The following is a 22,883-nucleotide window of genomic DNA, read 5'->3' as shown; positions in this document are numbered from 1 at the left end:
TAAATTCATAACGTCCTGCAATTTTAGCCAAAACGTCACCAAGATTGTTGTGATATTCCAAAAATGTCGCGATGACAAAAGACCATAAAGTCATGTATGAGAATAAAGCTGCAATATTGTGCAAAAAAAAGTCATGTTATGAGATAAAAAAGTGGCAATATTGGGGGAATGAATTCAGAACTTTACAAGAAATAATTTTTCACTGATTCAAGATTAGAGTCATAATATTACGCAAATAAAGTTGCAATATTATGAGAAGAAACCTGCTGTTTTATGAAAAAGTCGCAATGACATGCGAGTGGCTATTATATAATTCGACTAAATGTGTCGCAGCAGAAGTCTTTCGAATGATTCCAGTACTCAAGACTGGAAATATGAATCATTTCATTCCACAGCCCAAAATATTCTGCCAGTTTCCCTCACGTGTAGTCGAGAGAGAGAGAGAGAGAGAGAGAGAGAGAGAGAGAGAGAGAGAGAGAGAGAGAGAGAGAGAGAGAGAAGAGAGAGAGAGAGAGAGAGAGAGAGAGAAGACACCGGAATGTGGACGGAAAAAGGAAGCTGGACTCGTGTGAAAAGGGAGACACTGCACCTTTCACAATAAAAGAGTCGCATCCTTTAAAAATATAAACAGAGATATGATCTATCAACTGCGCTGGTCACTTTTTCAAAAATAACATTTTACGGGAACGCTCCAGCCTTCAATCGAGAACCAAATTCGGAATGCTGCATTCTGCCTCACAGTTGCAGGTTTGGCATTTTATTTTGAAGGATGCATCATTTCCACTCAGTTTTATTTAGAAGGACGACCACTGATTCCCCCCCCCCCCCCAAAAAAAAAAAACAGACTGGATAGCGCATACATATTTAGCAGCGTATCGATTGGTTGAAGCCAGTTGGCCGCCATCTTTGTACTCCTAAAACATGTGGAGGACATGGTTTAAAGTTTGTATTACGGCTGGGTTTTTCCTCAAAGTTTGACATGTTTTAAAACTGGTCGTGTGATCTTGACATTTTTTCAGTTCTTGGTATCATGAAGGATTATTAATTTGACTTGTTTAGCCCCCAAAAAAGGGAAAGTGCAAAGGAAAGACAAATAACAACGTGACTAGCAAGAAACCTTACATATTACCGAGGGCCCGATTTCTGTGACGTGTTAGCTTTTCCCAAAATACGCCGGGAAGCACTATCATTATAACATAGCAAAAAAAAAAAAGAAGCATTTTTGTCATAAAAACATAAAATTTTAAGTCAATCAGTCAGATATATTTTTGGAAATAAGGACCAGCAATGGTAAAATACATGCTAAACGCGTTGTTCATTTGTCGTCTCTGCGACGTCCTATATCGGACAGAAAATGTCAACTTTTTTCCTCGCATTTGAAAATCAAATTCAATCTGCAGAGTTCTGTATTATGAAATCCATCAAAAATTTCACAGAAAATGTGTTTTCTTGGTAATCCGCTGATGAAGTTCGGGGAAAAAAAACGCAAAAAAAACGTCGGCCTATAAAGGTGAAAGCAGAGAGTGAACAACCGTAAACAAAACTTTGTTCAAGTGAATTAAGCTCATCAGAAAATAATTTAAAAAGAAAAAAACATTTATGAACAAACTTTAACAGTGTCAAAGTAAATCTTTTGAACTTACCTGTGGAATGTTTCCTCACAGCCACGGTCGGCATGCTTGTTTTGGGAGGATCAAGATGGCGGACGGCGACTTCAGTTCTGATGGCCAAAGCCATCCAGTCTTCTTTTTTTTTAGATCAGTCATTCACGTTCTGCTTTATTTTGAAGGATGCGGCGTTCCAGCATGACTTCTCGTCCTCCCTACCGGTGGCTATGCTTTTGTTTCGAAAGGAAAGCGGAAAAGACGCTGCGAGCAGGGTGGGCGGCTTTGCTGAGGATCCGAACGCAACGGAAGGGACGGCCAGGACAAGCGGACAACGATCGGACCGCCGGGGACACATTTGACACCGAATAAATCCCTCTCGGTGTCGACGTTGACGACTTCGTCATGGACGTGCGATAGAAGCGGACCCTGTAGGTGGTGTTCGTGTCACTTCGCGGACTTGTTGTCTCGCGGAGGAAAAAGTGAAGTTTGTGTCACGGACAGCGGCCATGGAGGGCCACCGATACGTCCCGCAGGACCGCGGCGGGTCGGCCCTGGAGAAGAACCCGGCCGACCTGACGGTGATGGACGTGTACGACATCGCCGCGGCGGTCGGCCACGAGTTTGAGCGGATCATCGATCAGTACGGCTGCGAGGCTCTGTCCCGCCTCATGCCCAAGGTGGTGAGGGTTCTGGAGATCCTGGAGGTGATGGTGAGCCGCCACGGCATCGGCGGACCCGAGGCCGACGAGCTGCGGCTGGAGCTGGACAAGTTGCGGCTGGAGAGGACGGAAAGACTGGAGAAGGAGAAGAAGCATCGGAAGGTAATGCGATGGAGCGGGGGTGATACGAAGGGGACCCGGCTGCACCGCAAATAGCCAAAATCCGCAGATAATTGACGCCCATTAGAATTGGATTTTTTTTTTTTTTTTAATGAAACCCAAATCCTCGAATAAATTGTGATAAACTGCCAAAAAGCATTTTCGGGGTTGACTCCCTCCCCCATACCAAAAAAATATTGACAGGACCCTCGATCATGCATGGGGCTCCACTGAACACGTCCACCACGACCACCTCCAGATCTTGGGTGCCATCTCCAAATAGTGGTTGTGTTATTCCAGAAATAACACAACTGAAAAGATATTTTTTTTCAAGAGATATTCGTTGAGTTCCCGACCAAGAAATACTCAAATTGTCCATCTTCTTCCTCTTATCCCGGTCAGTCTGCAAAATCGTTTCAGCGACAGCCTCACATTTAATCCCCACTTAGCCCCCCTCTCAAAGTAGTGCTTTGACGCCAGCTTCAAGATATGCGCAAACTACTTCATGAATCATGAAAAAATACAGTTGAAGTTTACGTACATCATTTTTTTGTCTCACTGAATTAAAATCAGACTAATTGTTTCCCGTTTCAGGTCAGTCAGGATCACCTTAATTTTCGTTAAATCTCACAAAAATGAGAGAAAGAGAGAATTTAATCACGCGAAAATCGAAGGAAGAATCATGGAGCTCCACAAGCCTGGCTCATCCTTGGGTGCAATTTCCAGATGCTTGAACATGGCACGTTCATCTGTTAAAACAATTGGACGCAAATGAGTCTTCCTTACGGACAATGTCCCTAAACGTAGTGGCAAAATGTTTAATGTTTATTGAGGATAACAAAGCCAGTGTCCTCGGGTGGCCCTGATCGGAATCCCACGCAAAATTTGTGGGCAGATCCGAAAAGGCGTGTGCTAGCAAAGCAACCGACAAACCAAGACTCAGTTCCTGCAGTTCTGTCAGGAGGATTGGGGCCAGGATTCCAGCAGAAACCTGCACAAGGTTACCTATAACCTTTGACCCAAGGAAATCCTACTCCATGCTAAGGAAATGGATGTAAAGTTTTGACCTAGATGAAAATAATGTACAATTTTCGAGGAAATTGTTGTGAACATTTTGTTGATCCCGACTGACCTGAAACAGGAGAGATTTTGTCTGATTTGACTTCAGGCTTGTGAAACATCATTTTTTTTTTGCACAGTATAATTACATTTCTAGCCTCAACTGGATATGACAAAGAACTTTTGGGGTCTCAAGATGTTACCACAGATCCACCAAATATGACAAAACCAGAAATGTACACATTGTTTTGTTTCCGCACAGTAGATCTGCTCATATTTGTATAAATAAATCATAGACGTGTATTTTACTTTTGTCCAAAGACATCAAGTACTGCGGCTTATTTGGCATATTTTTCGCGAATCACAGCAAGAGCTCGGTGTACCTAATAATGTGACTGCGCATCATATAATATTCTGGCATTTACTCGACTAGTGACAGTTCAGTCGCATTCGCTTGCACGCAGACACACCCCAAACTGCGCAGTTCTCGTGACTGTGATACTGCACACGCTCACCGCTTACTCACAAAGTCACGACACGGATCGAGTGAAGTTGACGTTTCCTGCCCTCGGTGTCTTCTTCTTTTCCTTTCGGCTTCTTTTTCCATCCAAGCCCATCTCGCGCATCTTCCCGTCTAACACCCACAGTCCTCATGTCCTCCCTCACCACATCCATCGACCTTTTCTTTGGTCTTCCTCTCCCACTCTCTTCACTGGTAGCTCCATCCTTACCATCCGCCTACCAATTTCCTCACTCTCTCGCCTCTGGACGTGTCCAAACCGCCAAAGTCTGCTCCCTCTAACCTCGTCTCCAAGACGTCCAACTTTGGCTGTCCCGCTAATGAGCTCATTTCGAGTCCTATCCGAGCGAGAACCTCAACATCTTCATTTCTGCCACCTCCAGTTCTGCTTCCTGGTCTTTCTTCAGTGCCACCGTCTCTAATCCGTCCTCACCGCTGTTTTATAGACTTTGCCCTTCATCCCCGCGGAGACTCTTCTGTCACATAGAACACCAGACACCTTCCAGCAACTGTTCCACCCCGCTTGGACCAGTTTCTTCACTTCCTTACCACACTCAGCATTGCTCTGTATTGTTGAGCCCAAGTATTTGAAGTCGTCCACCCTCGGGGTATTGTACGCCGCAGTCTCCACTTAGCTGCAGTGCTTTTTTTAAAAAACTTTTTTTTTCTAGCTGCCCTAAATCTGTCGTCAGTTAAAATTAGTTTCCGTCGTCATTCTCTTTCACTGTTCGTTCCTAACAAGGATTAGATGGGGTGCGGTTTTTCGACCTTTCTTTGAGTACTGTCAGTCTCCACTTGGATAAAGGTTGTCTCCCTACCGTGTAAAGTCAATACAGGAGGTGCGTGTTCTCCTCCTTGACCCTGTCGGGATTTGCTAGTATGGTTTTAACTCCCACGATTTTCAGTTTCTGGCCTCTCCGGGTCGGGGGATGACATCCTTCCTCAAGTGGAGGAGTTCAAGTATGTTGGGGTCTTGTTCATGAGTGAGGAAAGAATGGAGCAGGAGATCGACAGATGGATCGGTGCAACGTCTGCAGTGATGTGGACTTTGTATCGGTCCGTTTACCAGTCGATCTGTGTTCCTACCCTCACCTATGGGCATGAGCTGTGGGTCCTGACCGAAAGAACAAGATCCCGGATACAAGCGGGCGAAATGGGTTTCCTCCGCAGGGTGTCCGGGCTCTCCCTTAGAGAAAGGGTGAGAAGATCGGTCATCCAGAAGGCCGCTGCTCCTCCGCATTGAGAGGAGCCAGATCAGGTGGCTGGGGCATCTAATCCGGATACCTCCCGGACGCCTCCCTGGAGAGGTGTTCTGGGCATGTCCCACCGGAAAGAGACCCCGAGGACGACCCAGGACAGGCTGGAGAGACTATGTCTCTCGGATGGCTTGGGAACGCCTCGGGATCCTTCCGGAAGACCTGGAAGAAGTGGCTGGGAGAAGGGAAGTCTGGGTATCCCTGCTGAAGCTACTTCCCCCGTGACCCGACCCGGAAAAGCGGTAGATAATGGATGGATGGAGTTTCAGTTCCCCCACTTAACTGTGGCAGAAATGCCGAACAGGAGGGGCCCTAAGATTGAACCGTGGGGAACGCCATTAACCAATCAGTTACTAATGAGATTCTGCGTTGAATTGCGGTTCAGGAGCTGGAGCTGGTCGAGGACGTGTGGCGAGGCGAGGCTCAGGATCTGCTCTGCCAAATCGCTCAGCTGCAGGAGGAGAACAAGAGCCTCCTCGACAACGTTTCCACGCGAGACCCCGTGAGTGACGATGACCTGCACAGGAACGACGGTGAGGGAGTTCACGCGCTCTTTCGAAAACTCTTTGTCATATTTCATACTCGGGGGTCTGCTCAGTCCTTCAACTGCGGCGTTGGCCTTGAAAGGGTAAAAATGAAAATACAATTGTGATATTTTTGCCAGCATTTTTTTCACTGAACTGCTCGGCTCAAATAACGTTCGAAAACTAACTACCGACTCAACAGTTTTAGGGAAGGGTTTTAACGTTTATAAAAATATGTATTTTGTACTAATTAGCCTAATAGTGCAATTCCCTGTGTCAGAACATTTTTAGTAAACAATTTACAAAGTACATTGTTAATATTATCTTTTTTTTTATTGATTTGGTAACCGTGAGTTAAAAATGACAAGCAAATATGCTGTTAGGCTAACAATATTTTTACAATATATTTGACGTTTGCCAAAGATGAGCTTTGTAGATGTTTTTTTCTTTCTTTCTTAGCCTTTGGCATGCATGCACGCTTCAAATTTTACAAATTTGACATTTTTTTTAAAACGTTTTTTTCAGATATAAAAGGAAAATAATACAATTTATATTTTTACTGTAGTTTTAAAGTTTTCAACTTTTTAAAATGCATACTTTATATTTCGAGATCCTTTCTATAATAATAATGATTATTTTTTATTGGTAACCAAAGTTTGGCTTTTTTGTGTTAATCAAAATTACTTTTACTTTACTTTACTTTTACTTCGTGTTCTTTGGGAGTTTTTTTCCCCCACTTTTTAATTCTTTTTTTTTTTTAATTTCATATTTAGATTGTAAACATTTTTACTTATTTCGTATTGTCATTATTTTCTGCATCAGGACGTTTTCGTAAGTACTGGAATTTACAATATTTGTATTGGACGGGACGGTGGATCAGCTGGAAACCCCGGCCCCCTGCCCGTCGACAGCCGGGACCCTCGTGAGGATAAGCGGCGAAGAAAATGGCCGGATGGATGTAGTCAAGAAGGGAGCGCATAGAAGGAAGCGGTTTTTGGTGTGCGCGCCAGCACAAAGGCGCTTTCTCTTGGCTGCTTGGAGCTTTACAGAGGCCGCAGTCAGTCTTGAGCGCGCGCACGCACACACCAGCCTAATTAATGTAGATATGATTTCATATCATTCCGGCGTGGGCAGGTCAAGCACGTTCGTGTTCTTAAATGACATCTTGCTACAAAGCATAAAAACAAATATTTTCTTCATGAGTGTACAACATTGACCAATGTTCTTGTCAAGAAACGTTTCCGTCCATCCGTTTTCTTTTGCCGCTTATCCTCGCGAGGGTCGCGGGGAGCCCCGGAGCCTATCCCGGCTGTCGACACGCAGGAGGCGGGGGTCCACCCTGAACCGGTCGCCAACCAATCGCAGCGCACATCGAGACGAAACAGCCGCACTCGCAATCACACCTAGGGGCAATTTAGAGCGTGCGATTAATGTTGCGGGTTTTTGGGATGTGGGAGGAAACCGGAGTGGCCACCCGGAGAAAAACCCACGCGGGCACAGGGGAGAACATGCAAACTCCACACAGGCGGGGCCGGGATCAAACCCGGGTCCTCAGATCAGTGAGGCCAACGGCGTTACCAGCTGAACCACCATGCCGCCTCATCATGCATCCATTTTTTTCGCCACTTATCCTCACGAGAGTCACGGGGAGCGCTGGGGCCTACCCCAGCTGTCAGCGGAAAGGAGGCGTCGTACACCTTGAACTGGTCGCCAACCAATCGCAGGGCAGATCGAGACAAACAACCGCACTCACAATCACACCTTGGGGCAATTTAGAGTGTCCAATATTAATGTCGCATGTTTTTGGCATGTGGGAGGAAACACGAGTACCCGGAGAAAACCTGCACAGGCATGGGGGGAACATGCAAACGCCACAGGGGTGGGGATCGAACCCGAGACTTCAGAATTGTGAGGCCAACACTTTACAGCTGAGCCACTGTGCCGCCTCAATAAAAATATTCAATAATATTGCCATATTATGCCTGAAATTTAGGAGCTAGTGTTAAGATTCAGAAATCGAGGGAAACCCGTTTTTCAACTCTTCATGTTTGGTCACGCAAAATTGCTTGTAATATCTATGACAATTTTGACTCATGGAAGTTGACTCGAGAAATGCCTTTGCGGGCCACATAAATGGATGTGGGGGGCCGGATCTGGCCCTCGGGCCTCGTGTTTGACACCCCACGGTCTAGAATGAATCAGCACTTCTAACTTTTTACGAGATTTTTTTTTTTTGTGTGACCCGTTTACGGCAGGCATGAGCGAGCGTGAGCGTCAGGTGATGAAGAAGCTGAAGGAGGTGGTGGACAAGCAGCGGGACGAGATCCGAGCCAAAGACCGCGAGCTGGCGCTCAGAAGCGAAGACATCGAGGCGGTAAGCGCGCCGAGCGATGGCGTCCTGTCGACTTTTTCATTTCTTGCCTCGAGGGCATTATTATTCCCCCCCCCCCCCCGTCCGAACCCCAAACGCGGAGGTGAATCCGTCCGAATTTTCCCGGGGCAGCTCCAGCAGCAGCAGTGCCGCCTCATGAAGATCAACCACGACCTGCGCCACAAGATCTCGGTGGTGGAGGCTCAGGGCAAAGCGCTGATCGAGCAGAAGGTGGAGCTGGAGGCCGGCGCCCAGACCCGCGGTCAGGAAGTGGGTGCCCTTCTGCAGGAAGTGGCGCGCCTCAGGGAGCGGCTCAAGGGCCAAGCCCAGGGAGCCCCGCCCCTGCCCCGCCCCCCTTCGCCAGCCGAGGTAACCCCAAAATATTGCTTTTTTAAAATCGGGAAAATATACGCCACCCTTGTACATATACGTACTCAATAAATGTTGCATTTGAGGAAATACAGGACATGCAGTACATATTGTATTTCCTGAAATACATATTTTTAAGGCAGGGGTGTCAAACTCATTTTGTACTCACGGTTTCCCTCAAAAGGATGAAATTTATCAACTAGTTTTGGAATCAGAAATCAAGGGGTCAAAAATTCTCGGAATAGCTCAACGTTATCATTTATGATATGACAATTTGAGATTTTGGTACAGATTTAAACAACAACAACAACAACAAAAATCACGGACGTTGATGCACGTGACTTGCCTCCGCGGGCCGCATAAAATCACCCGGCGGGCCGGATCTGGCCCCCGGGCCTCAAGTTTGACACCTGTGATTTAAGGAAACATATCTTCCATATTTATTATGAATGTGTATCTTGTGGTTAAAAAAAAAAAAAAAACCCAAAAAACTGTCGTTCACTCGTCAATCTTCTTAACCAGCGTGAAGCTGAAGTCGTGGCAGGAGCGGAGGGTCGGTGGGGGTCCGCGACCCCCCCGACGTCCCCCCCGCCCCGCTCGCTCGAGGACGAGGACGGGGAGGCGGCGTTGCTTTGGGTAAAGCGGCCTGACCACTAACGAGTGCGTGGTGTGCAACTAACGCTGGTCTGGGGGGGGGTGGGGGGGTCATGCGGCAGCGGCTCGGCTTGGTTGGGTTCTGTGTGAAATTTTCATTTTAGTACCGGACAACCTCGGTTCTCGGCCGCAATCCGTTCCAGAAGGCGGTTCCACAACTAATTTGTTCGAAAACTGAATCAACCGCCGCGGTTTTGTTCGGGGGGTCCGTTCGAATCCACAATAACAAAGCGCGTCGTGGGTGGGTCAGCTGGTCTGGCCGCACGCGTTCTGTTATTTGTGGGTTTTGTCGGGGGCGTTCGAGTACCGATTTTCGTTCAAAAACAAGCGAAAAAAAAAAAAAAATCTCAAAAATTTTCCTTCGGAAACCGATTTGCTCGAGAGACCAGGGACGTTCGAGAACCGAGGCTGTACTGTGGTTAAGGCTCCGATGATGGAATTTTGCATCCATCTGTTATGTGAGCCGCTTATCCTCACAAGGCTCGCGGGAGTGCTGGAGCCTATCCCAGCTATCTTCGGGGGAGGAGGCGGGATACAGTCTGAACTCGTTGCCAAACAAATCATTGATTATTAGAAAAGTCATCCATCCATTTTCTTAGCCGCTTATCCTCACAAGGGCCGCAGGAGTGCCGGAGCCTATCCCAGCTGTCAACGGGCACGAGGCGGGGCACACCCTGAACTGGTCGCCGGCCGATCGCAGGGCACATGGAGACAAGACGACAGCTGTCACACCTTGGGGCAATTTCGAGTGTCCCACGTTTTTGGGATGTGGGAGGAAACCCGAGCGGCCGGAGAAAACCCACGCAGGCACGGGGGGAACATGCAAACCGGCATCGAACCCGGGACCTCAGCACTGTGAGGCCAAAGCTTTACCGGCTGACCCACCGTGCCGCCTTAGAAAAGTCCGACTTCCTCAAACGCTTGAACGCAACCGTAGAAAACTGCGTAAACCCACACACCCCTCAAACAGCGACAAAGCACTACTTTTCGAATTGAAAACGCTCGTCGAGTAGAAGCGCTTCACTGTCACTTCAACATGGTTCCTTGTCATCATTATCAATAGGGCCAAAGTGCTTTCTTTTTTTGACAGTACAGTAGTTTGTCCTGAGCACAAAGAACGAAGAGAAAAAAAACAAAAAAAACTGTAAAGTATTTGAATTTCTCAACAGCACACAAGACCTGATTTTGAATATTCTGAATGACTAAAATTCACATCAGCGTGGCAATTTCTGTCTCCATACTAAATAGCAGCCTGGGCCGTGTTGCTTGCTGAGTGTAGTGAACATCAAACGGGACGTGTCCAAGAATTAATTTTGGGGAAATAAAACAACTCAATCAAAATATGAAAGGCAAACAATGAGGCGTGCTGTGTTGGTGTGCCACCAGGAGGCCATGTGCGATGAAGACATGCCTGCTGTGTACCAATATTTCACCAAGGTATCCGCATTTCCCGTCTCACCTATGGAACGGCCCCCTTTGAGCTTTTATTGCGTATCCTTGGTACCGATCTTCAGGTCCACGCACTAGTATGCGCTTTGTCCTCGCGAGTAGAACTTGGGTGCACTAGTACAGCAGTACTTAAAAGGTTCAATGAAGTACCCCTAAAAAAAAAAAAAAGTACCATTATTTAAATACAGTAGTGTAGTAGGCCTCAGTGTTCATCAAAAAAAAGGGAAGAAATTCAGTAAAATCAACTTGAAATAGAATTTATTGAAATGAATTTTAATTGAATGAAATGAAATTCAAATGTACAATTAAAAAAAAAAACAGTAGTTAAATAACCTCTAAAAGATTAAATCTAAATGTATTGTCCCTAAAAGTTAAATAAAATTGAACACATTTATTTATTTCTATTTATTACTTATTTAAAAGTTTGAGTTACTTAATTTCTATTACCATAATTCCCAGCCTACAGACTGCACAGTACAGTTTATCGCGAGCGCGGCGTTAGCATGGTGCTAGCCTTAGCGCGGCGCTACCATCATACTCTTTCTGTGAACAGAGGCTTATAGCCAGGGGCGCTAACGCTGGCGCCGCACCACCGCACGAACCGCGTGAAAAAAGTCGCGGCTTGTAGGGCCGAAATTACGCTCTGATTATTGTATGTAAAACTCGGCGGAGCCTGAATACCACTAGTGGTACTTGTACCACACTTGGAGAACCAAGTACTAAGTACTATTTTTTTCCCATGAAGAGGATACTAGTACATGGACTTTAAGCTGGATATGAAGTAGATGAGATAAACGCTCAAACGGCTTTCCATGCGCACTCCTTTCTACTCACGTCGTTTACCTCGAAGTAACGCGGAGTCGTCTCTCCGTCCTTCTCAGGAGGCTCTGTGCCCGGAGGAGGAGGAGGAGGAGGAGACCACTATGGAGATGCCGGACTCCAAGGACCCCAACCGGGCCCGCTTCACCCTGCAGGAGTTGCGGGACGTCCTGCACGAGCGCAACGAGCTCAAAGCCAAAGTCTTCCTGCTGCAGGAGGAGTTGGCCTACTACAAAAGGTCCGCAGGTGACAAACCACGTCTTACCTTCGTATTCACGACGTGCTCACAAGACCAAACGAAAACGGCCTTTTAGCGACGAAACGGAGGACGACACGGCCGGTCCCGGCCTCGAGCCCGAACCCGGGACGAGATCACGTTCTGCTGTGCAGCCGGAGTCTGGAATCAAACGCCTGTATGTTGTCACACAAACACACACAAAATGTGCGCACTTTCACACGGCGAGGGATGTACGGGATTTCCCCCGCCTACGGAGTTCACCTGGTTATAAGCCTCACCCAGTACATTTGGAAAGGAAATACCGTTTGGTACGTACGTAGGCCGCAGCCGTGTAAAAGCCGCAAGTGCCCACGTTGAAACGCGAGAAATTTATAAACAAAGACTGTACACAGTTTAACGCTAAGGCCGCTGAGCTAACGCTAGCGCCGCCGAGCTATCGCTAGCATCACCGCGCTAACACTAACGCTAACAGCGCCGGGATGTACCCGTCCTACAGCGCGCACCTGGTTATAAGCCTCACCCAGTACATTTGGAAAGGAAATACCATTTGGTACAACCGTGTAAAAGCCGCAAGTGGCCACATTCAAACATGAGATATTTACAAAGACAGTACACAGAGTTTAACGCTAGCGCCGCCGAGGTAAAGCTAACGCTAACGCCCCCGAGCTAACGCTAATGCTAGCAGCGCCGGGATGTACCGTAATTCCCGGCCCATTTGAAACACGAGAAATTTACAAAGAAAGACGGTACACAGGGTTTTACGCTAACGCCGCCGAGCTAACGCTAGCGCCGGGGAGCTAACACTAAGGCTAGCAGCTCCGCACTTACGGGGCCGGTTAATCACAAATCACAGCGATAGAGCAGTAACATGCTAGTGCAACGCTAACAGGGCCGGACCGGTAAAACTCACTTTCTCGGCACATATATTCCACCGGTCTCACTCTTACCTTTTCCGCTCGAGTGCCCCCTTGCGGCCGTTAGAAAAAAAAAACCAATGCACAAATCAGCCGCGTAACAAAAAGTACAACAGTGCGACTCTCCGGTGTTAAGGCTCGGACCAGTTTGTATCCAGCGATTGTGGTCGCTTTTATCACGATCAAGACTTTGACGGCGTCCCTGTCGGCCCCCCGACCCTTCCTCTGTGTGACAGGATCTTCACGGCCTTCGTGCCCATGGTGGCGGCTGGTTTGATCCGCGATGACCCCACTTTACAGCCCGCCAGAGGCTTCGCGTCACTCGTATGACTTCCGACATTTTTCCCCTCACCTCCTTCTCAATCCCGACGAATCCCAATCGGCTTTCTTAACAACGGCGGTGGTGTGGCTTGACGCTAAAAACTAATAGAAATTGCCCACAAAGATGTTTTCAACGCTTCGAAAAGAAAAAAGACCGACGACGAAATTAGCTCTGACCTTGTGAAAGTGATCTTTTAGTGCACTGGTGTCGAACTCGAGGCCCGGGGGCCCAGATTCGGCCCGCCACGAGATTTTATGTGGCCCGCGGAGTGTCAACTTACACGGTTCTTGTAAAATCTTACCAAAATTTCAAATTGGCATTATCATAAATGAAGTTGAGCTACGACAAACATTTTTGTGTTACTAGTTGAACAACGCGTCGCCCTTGATTTTCTGATTCCAAAACTAGTCGTAACGTAAATATGATAAGACGATTAAGTGTTTTTATTGTGTCACAGCCACAACGGCCCTCTGAGGGAAGCCGGAACGACAATGTGGCCCGCGAGAAAAATGTTTATTTTGACACCCCTCTTTGAATGTTTTATGTCGAGTCATCAAACTTTACCGTCCGGCGTTCAGGATTCAAATTTGGGAGCAGTCGGAGCAAATCTCGAGCCCTTCAGAGACCCCTGAAATTCTCCCAAACGATCCGAAAATGGCTGACTTCCTGTTTTGTTCAGGCGTAGCTTCTTGAAACTTTTTGTGGGTGTACTTGTGAGAAATATGTTTACCAGATGTCAGGTCCCTAAGTCTAAATAGCCCCCCCCCACCCCCCCCCACCTGCCTTGGAACTGGCCAAAAACCAGAACGGCTTACTTCCTGTGTATAGTATTTGTTTTTTTTTTTTTTTAGGGTGGAGTTCTGGAGTCCTAAATGGCCAGTTCAAATGCAAAATAATTTCCCCGTCTGTGTTTTCAGGCATGTTTTCTTGATTTTTATTTGCGGTTCTACTCACGATAACCCCCCCCCGGAAGATGCCATTTTGCTGGGGGAAACGTACTCGAGGGGGGACCGAATTGTCAAATAATTCTCTCTCTTTCTGTCCTCAGGTTTAATTTTTTTTCCCGTGACAAGCAGCGCAGCTGGCAGAGGGGCAACGCGCACGACGACGACGCGTTCACCGAACAAGCCCAGGAGGCCTTACCGCACATTTAGACCCGCCGCATCCAAGACGCCCCTCCCAAAAAAAAAAAATAATAATAATAATTTTTTTCTGCATGTTCCCCATGAACTGGTGTAAACCATAACATACTGTATGCAAACGAGGCATTATTTAATTCCCGGGTGTTTATATTTACATATGAAAAAAATTGAAGGGGAATTTGCGGCCAATCGAAACACGTGACGCCATCCAAGCATCCGATTCTGAGCAACAAACAAAAACTACCAATTTGTAGGCGTTCCAAAAGCACGAGCTCTGGAATTCACCGTGAAAACAAAATGTCCGACTTCCTGTTCCAGTCCGATCACGGGTGCCTTTAGACTTTCTAGTCCTGTGCGGAAAAGCACTTAAAACGTTTGTGCGTTTTTGTGCATTTCGAGCCCCCCCCACCACCACAAATATGAAATTTAGATCACAGGTGTCAAACTCAAGGCCCGTGGGGCCAGATCCGGCCCGCGGAGGCAAATCATCCGCGTCAACTTTCACGATTCTTGTGAAAACATGCACCAAAATTTCAAACTTCGTAAATGATAACGTTGAGATATTATAAGCATTTTTGTGTTACCAAATATGAATAATGTTTGGAAAAACCCCATTACACTTGACCGCTGAAAAAATAGTAGAATAGTAGAAAAATAGTTTCTAAATAAATATGACGAGGCGATTAAAGATTATAGTTTTAGTCATAACGGCCCTCTGAGGGAAATCATATTTACAATGTGGCCCGTGACAAAAATGAGTTTGACGCCCCTGGGCTATGTCGTAGGTGTCCCGTTTCATTGCGGCGGCTCAAACTTAGCCGTCATCTTTACCCTCAGTTTCGAATAACTTCCCATCTCGAGATTTAAACTTTATGCAGACATTATACCCGCTTAAAAAACAATGTAACAAAAAAAAAAAAAAAAAAATATGTAACACCCCCAGAACAAACGACTGAAAAAGGCTGAGGTGATTCCAGTCGTTGGACAAAATTTCTAGTCCGTCTGAAGCATCACCGGAAATGTCCTAAATTAGGCTAAAATGGCCGCTTCAAAACCAAAATGGTTGCCTGTGCGTCTTTGTGGCCGTGACTTGAAAAAGGGCGACCCCGCCCCCACATCACCGCACTGAAGGGAAAATATATAGATATTCATAAAACTCATAAACACTGCCAGTTATATGGAAGTAAGGATTTTGAGTAGCAAAATTCCTGCTATGTGATTGGAAAAGGAAAGTACCGTAATTCCCGGCTTACAGAGCGCACCCACCCAGTACATTTGTAAAGGAAATACCATTTGGTACACACGTACGCCGCAGCTGTGTGAAAGCCACAAGTGCCCACGTTGAAACACGTGATATTTACATAGAGAGTTTAACTCTAGCACCGCGCTAACACTAGCGCCACACTAGCACCCCGCTAACGCTAGCACCGCACTAACGCCACGCTAATGCTAGAACTTATCTCGTGTCACTTTTTTGGAGCCATGATTGGGGGTTAATAGTCCTCGATAGGAAGAAAAAAACAGTCAGTAAATGTAGCTAACAGCTGAGCCCCCGTAGCTCGGTGGTTAGAGCACCGGTTTGGTAAACCAGGGGTTGTGGGTTCGTATCCCACTGGGGCCTCCACTCCCTGAGAAGAGTTGCGTAAAAATTGTGCCAAACATATATGTGCGTTCATCTGAGATGACACGCTGCGGCGACCCCGAAAGGGACAAGTTGAAAGAAACTTGCTAAATTTAGCTAACAGCTAACGCCGCGCTAACCTGACCGGTTTAAAAAAAAAAAAAAACCCCAACAACATACCAGTAAAAATCACGGAGACACAGCAGCAAAATGCTAGTACAGGGCTGAACCGGTAAAAGTCACTTCCTTGGCACATATATTCCACCGGTCTCATGCTTACCTTTTCCGCTCGAGTCCGTTAGGAAAAAAAAAAAAAAAGCACAAATTTTCCGCATCTTCGCATAAACCGTTGAAAGCGTGTGGGGGGAAAAAGTCGCGGCTTATAGGCCGGAAATTACGGTACTTTCATAAAAAATTTTGACAACTGCACAGAAGTTTTGAAGCCTGACTGGATTTACGGATTGTATTTTTTTGCGCACTGAATATTTGTAACCTATGTAGGCTGCAGACATATTTTATTATTTTTGCATGGTGGAAAAAAAGAAAAGCCGAGTGAAATGTTATTTTCATATGACAACTTTATTCCTAAAGCCCAGCATTATGACTTATTAGCTGCTATAGCACCCATGGCGACGTTTTAAAATGGCGGCCACTCTTGCAACATATCAATCGGTGGGGAAAAAAGACAAACGCTGATAACGGGCTGCTTATTTCTTTTGAAATAAATCCAGAAATGTAATAACACACTGAATATGTTGCGTTGTCGTCCATGTTTAAACAACGCGTACGACGTATAAAAATAAAACTACCGACGTCCTATAATCGGTGGTTCTCAACCGGTGTGACCCTTAGACCCGAAGAGTCACGACTCACTTTTATAGAAGTATAAAACAATAAAGTTTTGTTTGTCTGAAAACACGTAAAGTACATTATTTAGGTTTCAAATAATTTGACGCCGCCAAAAGCAAACGGCTAGCCACGTTCCTCGTTTGGCTGAAGCTGAGCTGCGCTGCGCTGCGTTGCGTTTGTTTACTTTTGTTGCACTACTTGAGAATACTTGTTTAGTGAATACTCGGTTCTCGGACGTCGCCGTTTTCGAACCAAAATTTTGGTACTCGAACGCCCCCGACAAAACCCGGAAATAACATAACGACTGAACTCCCAGGCTCGCCTGCTCAAGTATAAGTACATACTTATACTTAAGTATATACCTGCTAAAGTATACATTCTCAATTTACATTTTTTTTCAATTTACATTCTACATTTAAATAAAAAAAAAATTCTGACCTTATTTTTATCTTTGTAAGATTCCAGCTCTTTCTCCTCTAAAAGTGCATAATTCTCCATTCATTCTAAAATTAAAACATTTTCAAAATATCTCAACCCCCCCCCTTCCCCCCCAAAAAATATAGCTAGTTAATTAGAAAATTCATACTTTGTTTTTATTCTGGTAACGTTTCAACTTTTATTGTCATCCCAATCTAAAGTATGATATGATTACGACGATCCTTGTAGGATTAAAAAAAAAAAGAAATATTAATTCTCAAAAAGACCTTTTCCCCCCAAAACTGGACTTTAACCTTGGAAGATTATATTACTATTATGTATTTTTTTTTTTACATTGTAAAATTACTTTTCTCCTATGAAATCTAACCTTCAATCTCTACGATTATGACTAATTAGTATTTTATTCTTGGACTATTTTATTGTTAACGTCACTGCTCTCACAAGACTTATTCTTGCATATATATATATTTTTTTTTTATTTAATTTTTTCCCAGGTATTTTTTTTCTTGACTTTTTTTCCCCCCGCCTTAAAAATAAATAAGGGCCTTAGTCACATTAAAATTGCATTTTCCCCCTCATAATAGGTCCTTAATCAAATATTACCTTTTTTCTTCAAATAACTCTGACCTTAATATTACTTAATTCTCATAAACGACGTGTTCCTGGTAGAATAATTTATTTTATTTTCAGTGTGGCCCGAGTGTAAAATGTTCCCAACTTGTCAAAAAAAAAAAAAAGACCCTCTAAAAATGCTTGCAATTCATATAACTGTAGAAAAATAGCAAAAAATAATAATAATTCCCAAAATTGATCTGTGATACCCTTGTGGAGAACGTCCTTGATTGAATTCAGTGTCCTTTAAAAAAAACTAGTGCAGTGAGTAGTAAAGAGGGGAAAATATGGAATATGTGGCACCAGGATTTGAATTTGAAATGCCACAGAAAACACGATTTGAATATGAAATGTAAAGTCATCACATTTTCAATAGTTGCTACAATTTGCTGTCTGAAATTCACTGTCTGTGCCACCAGGAGGGGTTACTTCAGGTCAGAACCGAACAGCCAGCCAATCGCAGTTAAGCTTTCTTCCTACGTGCCGTCCATGACTAAGAAAGGGTAACTGTGATTGGCTGGCTGTTGTGCCTGGTGGCACAGCCGATCACTTTATATTTCATATTAAAATTGTCTTTTCTGTGGCGTTTCAAATTCAAATCCCGGTGACACTAAATTATTTCCATAGTATAAAAATCCACCAACCTGCAGAAGTATACCCACGTGTACCAGCTGTAGAAAATGTGCCCCCCAAAAAAAAAAAATAAAAATAAAAAATAAGCACTTCTCCCAAAAAGTTTGCGATAATTGGGCTTGGGGGTGAAATTTCAGGATTTAGCGATATGGAAATAAATATGCGCCACCGGGATTTTGAATTTGAAATGCCACAGAAAACAGAATTTGAAATGTAAAGTCATCACATTTTCAATCATATTTTAATGTAACTTTTCAATGTTAATATTTCAATTTGCAACAATTCGCTGTCGAGAATTCACCGGCTGTGCCACCGGGCAGGGTTAGTTCCTGTCAGAACCGAACAGCCAGCCAATCCCAGTTTACGCTTTCTGTCACATGACATCACATACTAAGAAAGCGTAACTGGATTGGCTGGCTGTTCGGTTCTGACCTGAAGCAACCCTGCCCGGTGGCACAGACGGTGAATTCTCGACAGCGAATTGTTGCAAATTGAAATATTAACATTGAAAAGTTACATTAAAAATATGATTGAAAATGTGATGACTTTACATTTCAAATTCCAATCCCGGCGGCACATATTTACCTCCCAATATCGAGGACTGCGACGGTTGCGTGTGAACTTAATTTGACCTTTTCTACATATTTTTCTGGGAGTAGTGTTTATAATAAATAAGTTAGTGTTTGAGCCACGGGTGGGCGGCGATGGACGCCTTGCTCCGGTCGCCGTAGTCGTACAGCAGCTCCTCGCCCTCGTCGATGTCCCGCGACGCCACCAGGATGAGGTGCGGCGCCCCGCCCACGTCGTGGAGCTTGGTCTGCAGGTTGCCGCTCTTGCTGTGATTGATCAGACGCCCCAGGCGACCCGTCTCTTTGGTGGCGTCCACGCTGGATGGGGAGCGCAAAAAAAAAAAAAAAGGTCCGCGTGGTAAAATATGGAATCGCGGGAAAAGTATTATTATTTTTTTTGATTTTTTTTTGCTCTTCGGTATCGGGTGCAACGAGTGAGCGTGTACCAGTAAGCTTTGCAAAGGTACTGGAAGTAGTACATGTAGCAGCCCGTCTCCGGGTTCTGGGCGTACTCCGCCTCCCGCTTTTTGGCCTCGGCCGTTTCCAGGAGATCGCCGTGGTACTCCACCACGAACTCGCCTTTCCGGAAGCGTCGCGAGGTGAACACCGCCCGGCCCTTCCCCTCCATGTGCCGCACCTTCAAAATAGGATTGCCGCGTTTTGTTTCCAACTGTGCAACCTGGATCAGATCTGGATTAACCTCGATTTGACGCCTACCCCCCCACGTTACCGTAATTTACGGCTAATTTGGGCATTTTTTTCTAACGGGCGCAAGCTGAAAAGGTCAGAGTGAAACCGGTGGAATATATGTGCAGAGGAAATTTTACCGGTATGTTTTTTTTTTTTTTTTTTTTTTTTAAACAGGCCCTGTTAGGGCTGTGCTCGCATGTTGCTGCTGTGCTAGTGCCGCGTCTCAAGTGATTTTTACCGGTATGTTTTTTTTTTTTTTTTTTTTAAAACAGACACTGTTAGCGCAGTGCTAGCGCCGCATCTTAGTGATTATGTATTTTTTTTAACCGGCTCTGTTAGTGCTGTGCCACCGTGTTGCTACTGCGTAGCTGCCACGACTGTTTGTTTTTTTTTTTTTTTTTTAACCGGTATGTTTTTTTCTTTTCTAAACCAGGCCTTTTGAGCTACCGTGTTGTTGCTATTTTAAGCTAAGGTAAGGTATTAAAACTTCAAAAACTTTTTTTTGGTAAATATCTTGTGTTTCAATGTGGGCACTTGCGGCTTTTATACAGGTGCGGCTTATGTATGCACCAAAAGGTATTTCCTTGACAAATGTACTGGGTGAGCCTTATAATTTACGGTAGATTTTTTTTTTTCCTTCATCTGCATTAAACTGTATTTGACATAAGTTTGTTTGTTTGTTTTTAGTGATTGTTGTACCTTAATTTGAAGTACTAATAAAAGCACAACCTAATAGTTTTCACTCCTTATGTACTGATTTTTTGACAGGAAAGGTCCGTACTTGCATTCCTTCCTCGATCCCGTTTGCGATGAGGTGGTCGATGAGGTGCTTCTGTTCGCACTGGACAGAAAAGAACAGCTGATTAGTGTCTGGCTTGTAGCGTTAACTGAATGAACATTAATAACTTCAGTAATAAAAAATAAAAGAGCAAATGACAAACATTTGCTTTGCTGTTTTACTTGCGATGTGGCTGTGATCTGGATTCAATGAGATTTCCATCCATCCATCCATCCTTTTTTTTTTTTTTGCCGCTTATCCTCACGAGGGTCGCGGGGAGCGCAGGAGCCTATCCCAGCTGTCAACGGGCGGGAGGCGGGGTACACCCTGAACTGGTCGCCGGCCAATCGCAGGGAACATGGAGACAAACGACAGTCGCACTCACAATCACACCTTGGGGCAATTTAGAGTGTCCGATTAATGTTGCATGTTTTTGAGATGTGGGGGGAAACCGGAGTACCCGGAAAAAAACCACGCAGGCACAGGGAGAAAATGCAAACTCCACACAGGCGGGGATTGAACCCGCGACCTCAGAACTGCGAGGCCAAAGCTTAACCAGTCGATCCACCGTGCCGCCTCGACGAGATTTGTTATTTTTAATCATTTATGATACAAGAATGATCAATTCCAACAAGCATTCTTACCAAAATCTTGAGAACTCATTATGAAATACATTCATGAATACAATCATGGACCATCACAATCCATGTGAAATTTGGATCAGATGCGGATTAAACTTGATTGGAGATATTTTCTTCAATTTAGACTGTCTTTTAAAAACATTTTTTTATAGACATCAACGGGCAAATTCTGGCTTTATTTATTTTAGAAATGGCCGCCAACTCGACTTGACGAATTCAAATCGTTTCCAGGTTACCTTGAGTTCCGTTTTGCTTTTTCGCGAGCTGCGCCTTATCGGGAAGAAGTCGGTAACTTTGTGGTTCTGGCCGTTTTTCCCTCGAGCACTATTTGGGAGAAACAACAAAAGAATGAATGAGATTTGCGATATATCAACAATAGTTGGTTAAAAGTGACCCAAAAAAAAAAAAAAAAAAATGCGCACGTTTTGGGCGCGGCTGGCTTTTGCCGCTTGCGGCGGGGCGCAGCTGCGGTCCGGTTGCTGCTGTGCAAAGGAGCGGCGCCGTGCTGCGTGGGTCTCCCCGCGGCGGGCTGAAGGTGACATTGAAGCTGCCCAGGTGATGTGCATTCATCTGACCGGCGAGAGGAAAGCTGCCTCGCCGCGTGCGAGGAGCTGCGGCCTTTCGCGGCCGGGCCGATGCCGTTTGCGGTTCGGCCTGCTGGGAAGGGGAAACAAATATTTACACGTCACGAGTACGTATTTGTGTTCCAGCAGTACTAGACGTTTCGTACCTTCTCCCGGCTTGTGGACGTCGTTCCTCTGGCAACCCTGGGAAGTAGTTCTTCCCTCCTGCTTGGTCATCTCGTCATCGTGAACCGGAGACGCCGACTGAGGACAACTTGAAGCGGGGACAACGCAGGGTTGACTGCATGTGATTTCCTGCGAGGACCACAAGCAAGACTCGCATCTTTATCATGTACTGAAAATACTGTAAAGTGGATGCAAAAATCTATACGTGGCTTATTGTGTATTTCTGTGGAAATGGAGGAACAAAGCTTGTTTGGCGTCATCAAATAAATCAAACCCAAGAGGAAAAAATAGATATATTGAATGTCATTGCTTTTTACAATGGGGTAGGAAATCCACAGTTCCTTTTAAACATTCAAATGACAAAGGTGACAGGCCTTACATGGAAAAGCTCATAAATAAATGAGCCTACAATGAACTTTAAAGGCTTTTCTGCGGTTTAAATTCGCTAGCTACACCGCTTCGAAGTTAATTTAAAGGTGGGGAAATGATAGCTAGCTATCAAGCAAGAGTGCGACTGTAGACTGCTTTTCGTTTTACACTCTGGTGGGTGAAATTCAACTCTCGAAGTTCACATTTGTCCACTTTTACGTCGCTGTCCTCAAGTGAGAAGCTGTGTGACATTTTTTTGTCGAACGTGTTTGACTCCCAACTTACCCCGTTCATGTCCGACCGGTCCCCCGAGGCTCCAGCCTCAGCTCGCTCCTGCGGCACCCGGCCGTCCTTTCGAGGACGACAGGCTAGCTCCGAGGAGACGAAACCGTCGAGCGACGTCGCCTTCGCCCTGCTCAAACAATTGAGGTGTTCACGGCTGTTCACAGTTCGCCATTTTTTTCCAGACGTAGTGTACGAGCGGTGGAATGGGGAAATGTCGCCCCCTACAGGCGTAGTAATTCTAACGACCCATTTTGGGTGTTTTATTTTACAGCGTTTATCATTGTCATGCGTGTATTATCTAAATATATGACTGCGAGTATGAATTGAAGAATACAAATGTGGACGTAAATGAAGAAGAAACAAAGGCAACGTGTCGTTACTTTCGCTTTTTATTCGATCCTGTTGACTCTATATTGCTCTCATTTCTATCTTTTGTATAATTCATGATAGTTCCTGCCTTTCTATCGACCCACATTAATATTATCTCTGATAAACGCTTTTAAATGTAAATAAGACGAGCCGTATGTCACAATCAGATGCGCCAAAGCGCTCTAACATCACGGTTATAAATGACGTGCAAACGTGGC

At 45.2% G+C, this 22,883-nt stretch overlaps 2 protein-coding genes across 6 annotated transcripts; one reads left to right on the top strand and one right to left on the bottom strand.

Moving 5' to 3' along the window:
* The first annotated feature begins 1,846 nt into the window (after positions 1-1,846).
* Positions 1,847-17,499, top strand: rilpl1 (Rab interacting lysosomal protein-like 1). 4 transcript variants are annotated; one of them, XM_061800773.1, is made up of 8 exons: positions 1,847-2,035; positions 2,109-2,428; positions 5,646-5,793; positions 8,040-8,158; positions 8,288-8,524; positions 11,509-11,692; positions 11,761-11,859; positions 13,969-17,499. In XM_061800773.1, the coding sequence occupies exons 2-8, from the start codon at positions 2,114-2,116 to the stop codon at positions 14,157-14,159; spliced, it is 1,293 nt and encodes a 430-aa protein (XP_061656757.1). In that variant the 5' UTR covers positions 1,847-2,035; positions 2,109-2,113; the 3' UTR covers positions 14,160-17,499. The 4 variants fall into 4 exon arrangements, with proteins under 4 accessions (XP_061656757.1, XP_061656759.1, XP_061656756.1 ...); XM_061800772.1 differs by having other exon boundaries at positions 1,849-2,428; XM_061800774.1 differs by having other exon boundaries at positions 1,852-2,428; positions 11,509-11,684.
* A 136-nt stretch (positions 17,500-17,635) lies between these two features.
* On the bottom strand, positions 17,636-22,516 carry kmt5aa (lysine methyltransferase 5Aa). Of its 2 annotated transcripts, none has more exons than XM_061800779.1 (7): positions 22,297-22,516; positions 21,624-21,771; positions 21,316-21,547; positions 21,130-21,217; positions 20,256-20,315; positions 19,231-19,421; positions 17,636-19,102 (listed from the first exon to the last, which is right to left on the bottom strand). In XM_061800779.1, the coding sequence occupies exons 1-7, from the start codon at positions 22,303-22,305 to the stop codon at positions 18,892-18,894; spliced, it is 939 nt and encodes a 312-aa protein (XP_061656763.1). In that variant the 5' UTR covers positions 22,306-22,516; the 3' UTR covers positions 17,636-18,891. The 2 variants fall into 2 exon arrangements, with proteins under 2 accessions (XP_061656763.1, XP_061656762.1); XM_061800778.1 differs by having other exon boundaries at positions 21,316-21,550; positions 22,297-22,512.
* Between the last annotated feature and the right edge of the window lie 367 nt (positions 22,517-22,883).

Source organism: Syngnathoides biaculeatus, chromosome 17, assembly GCF_019802595.1.
Source record: "Syngnathoides biaculeatus isolate LvHL_M chromosome 17, ASM1980259v1, whole genome shotgun sequence".
NCBI lineage: Eukaryota > Metazoa > Chordata > Actinopteri > Syngnathiformes > Syngnathidae > Syngnathoides > Syngnathoides biaculeatus.
Note: the sequence above shows the minus strand (reverse complement) of the source record. Positions and strands in the feature narration are given on the sequence as shown.

Excerpts from the sequence above, each read along its gene's own strand:
- rilpl1 (XM_061800773.1), top strand. The coding sequence starts at position 2,114 with ATGGAGGGCCACCGATACGTCCCGCAGGACCGCGGCGGGTCGGCCCTG. Across the intron at positions 8,159-8,287 it reads GAAGCGAAGACATCGAGGCG|CTCCAGCAGCAGCAGTGCCG; the intron begins GTAAGCGCGCCG and ends TTCCCGGGGCAG. Across the intron at positions 11,693-11,760 it reads CTACTACAAAAGGTCCGCAG|CGACGAAACGGAGGACGACA; the intron begins GTGACAAACCAC and ends ACGGCCTTTTAG.
- kmt5aa (XM_061800778.1), bottom strand. Across the intron at positions 21,551-21,623 it reads CGTCCACAAGCCGGGAGAAG|CAGGCCGAACCGCAAACGGC; the intron begins GTACGAAACGTC and ends TCCCCTTCCCAG. Across the intron at positions 19,103-19,230 it reads TACCTTTGCAAAGCTTACTG|CGTGGACGCCACCAAAGAGA; the intron begins GTACACGCTCAC and ends CTCCCCATCCAG.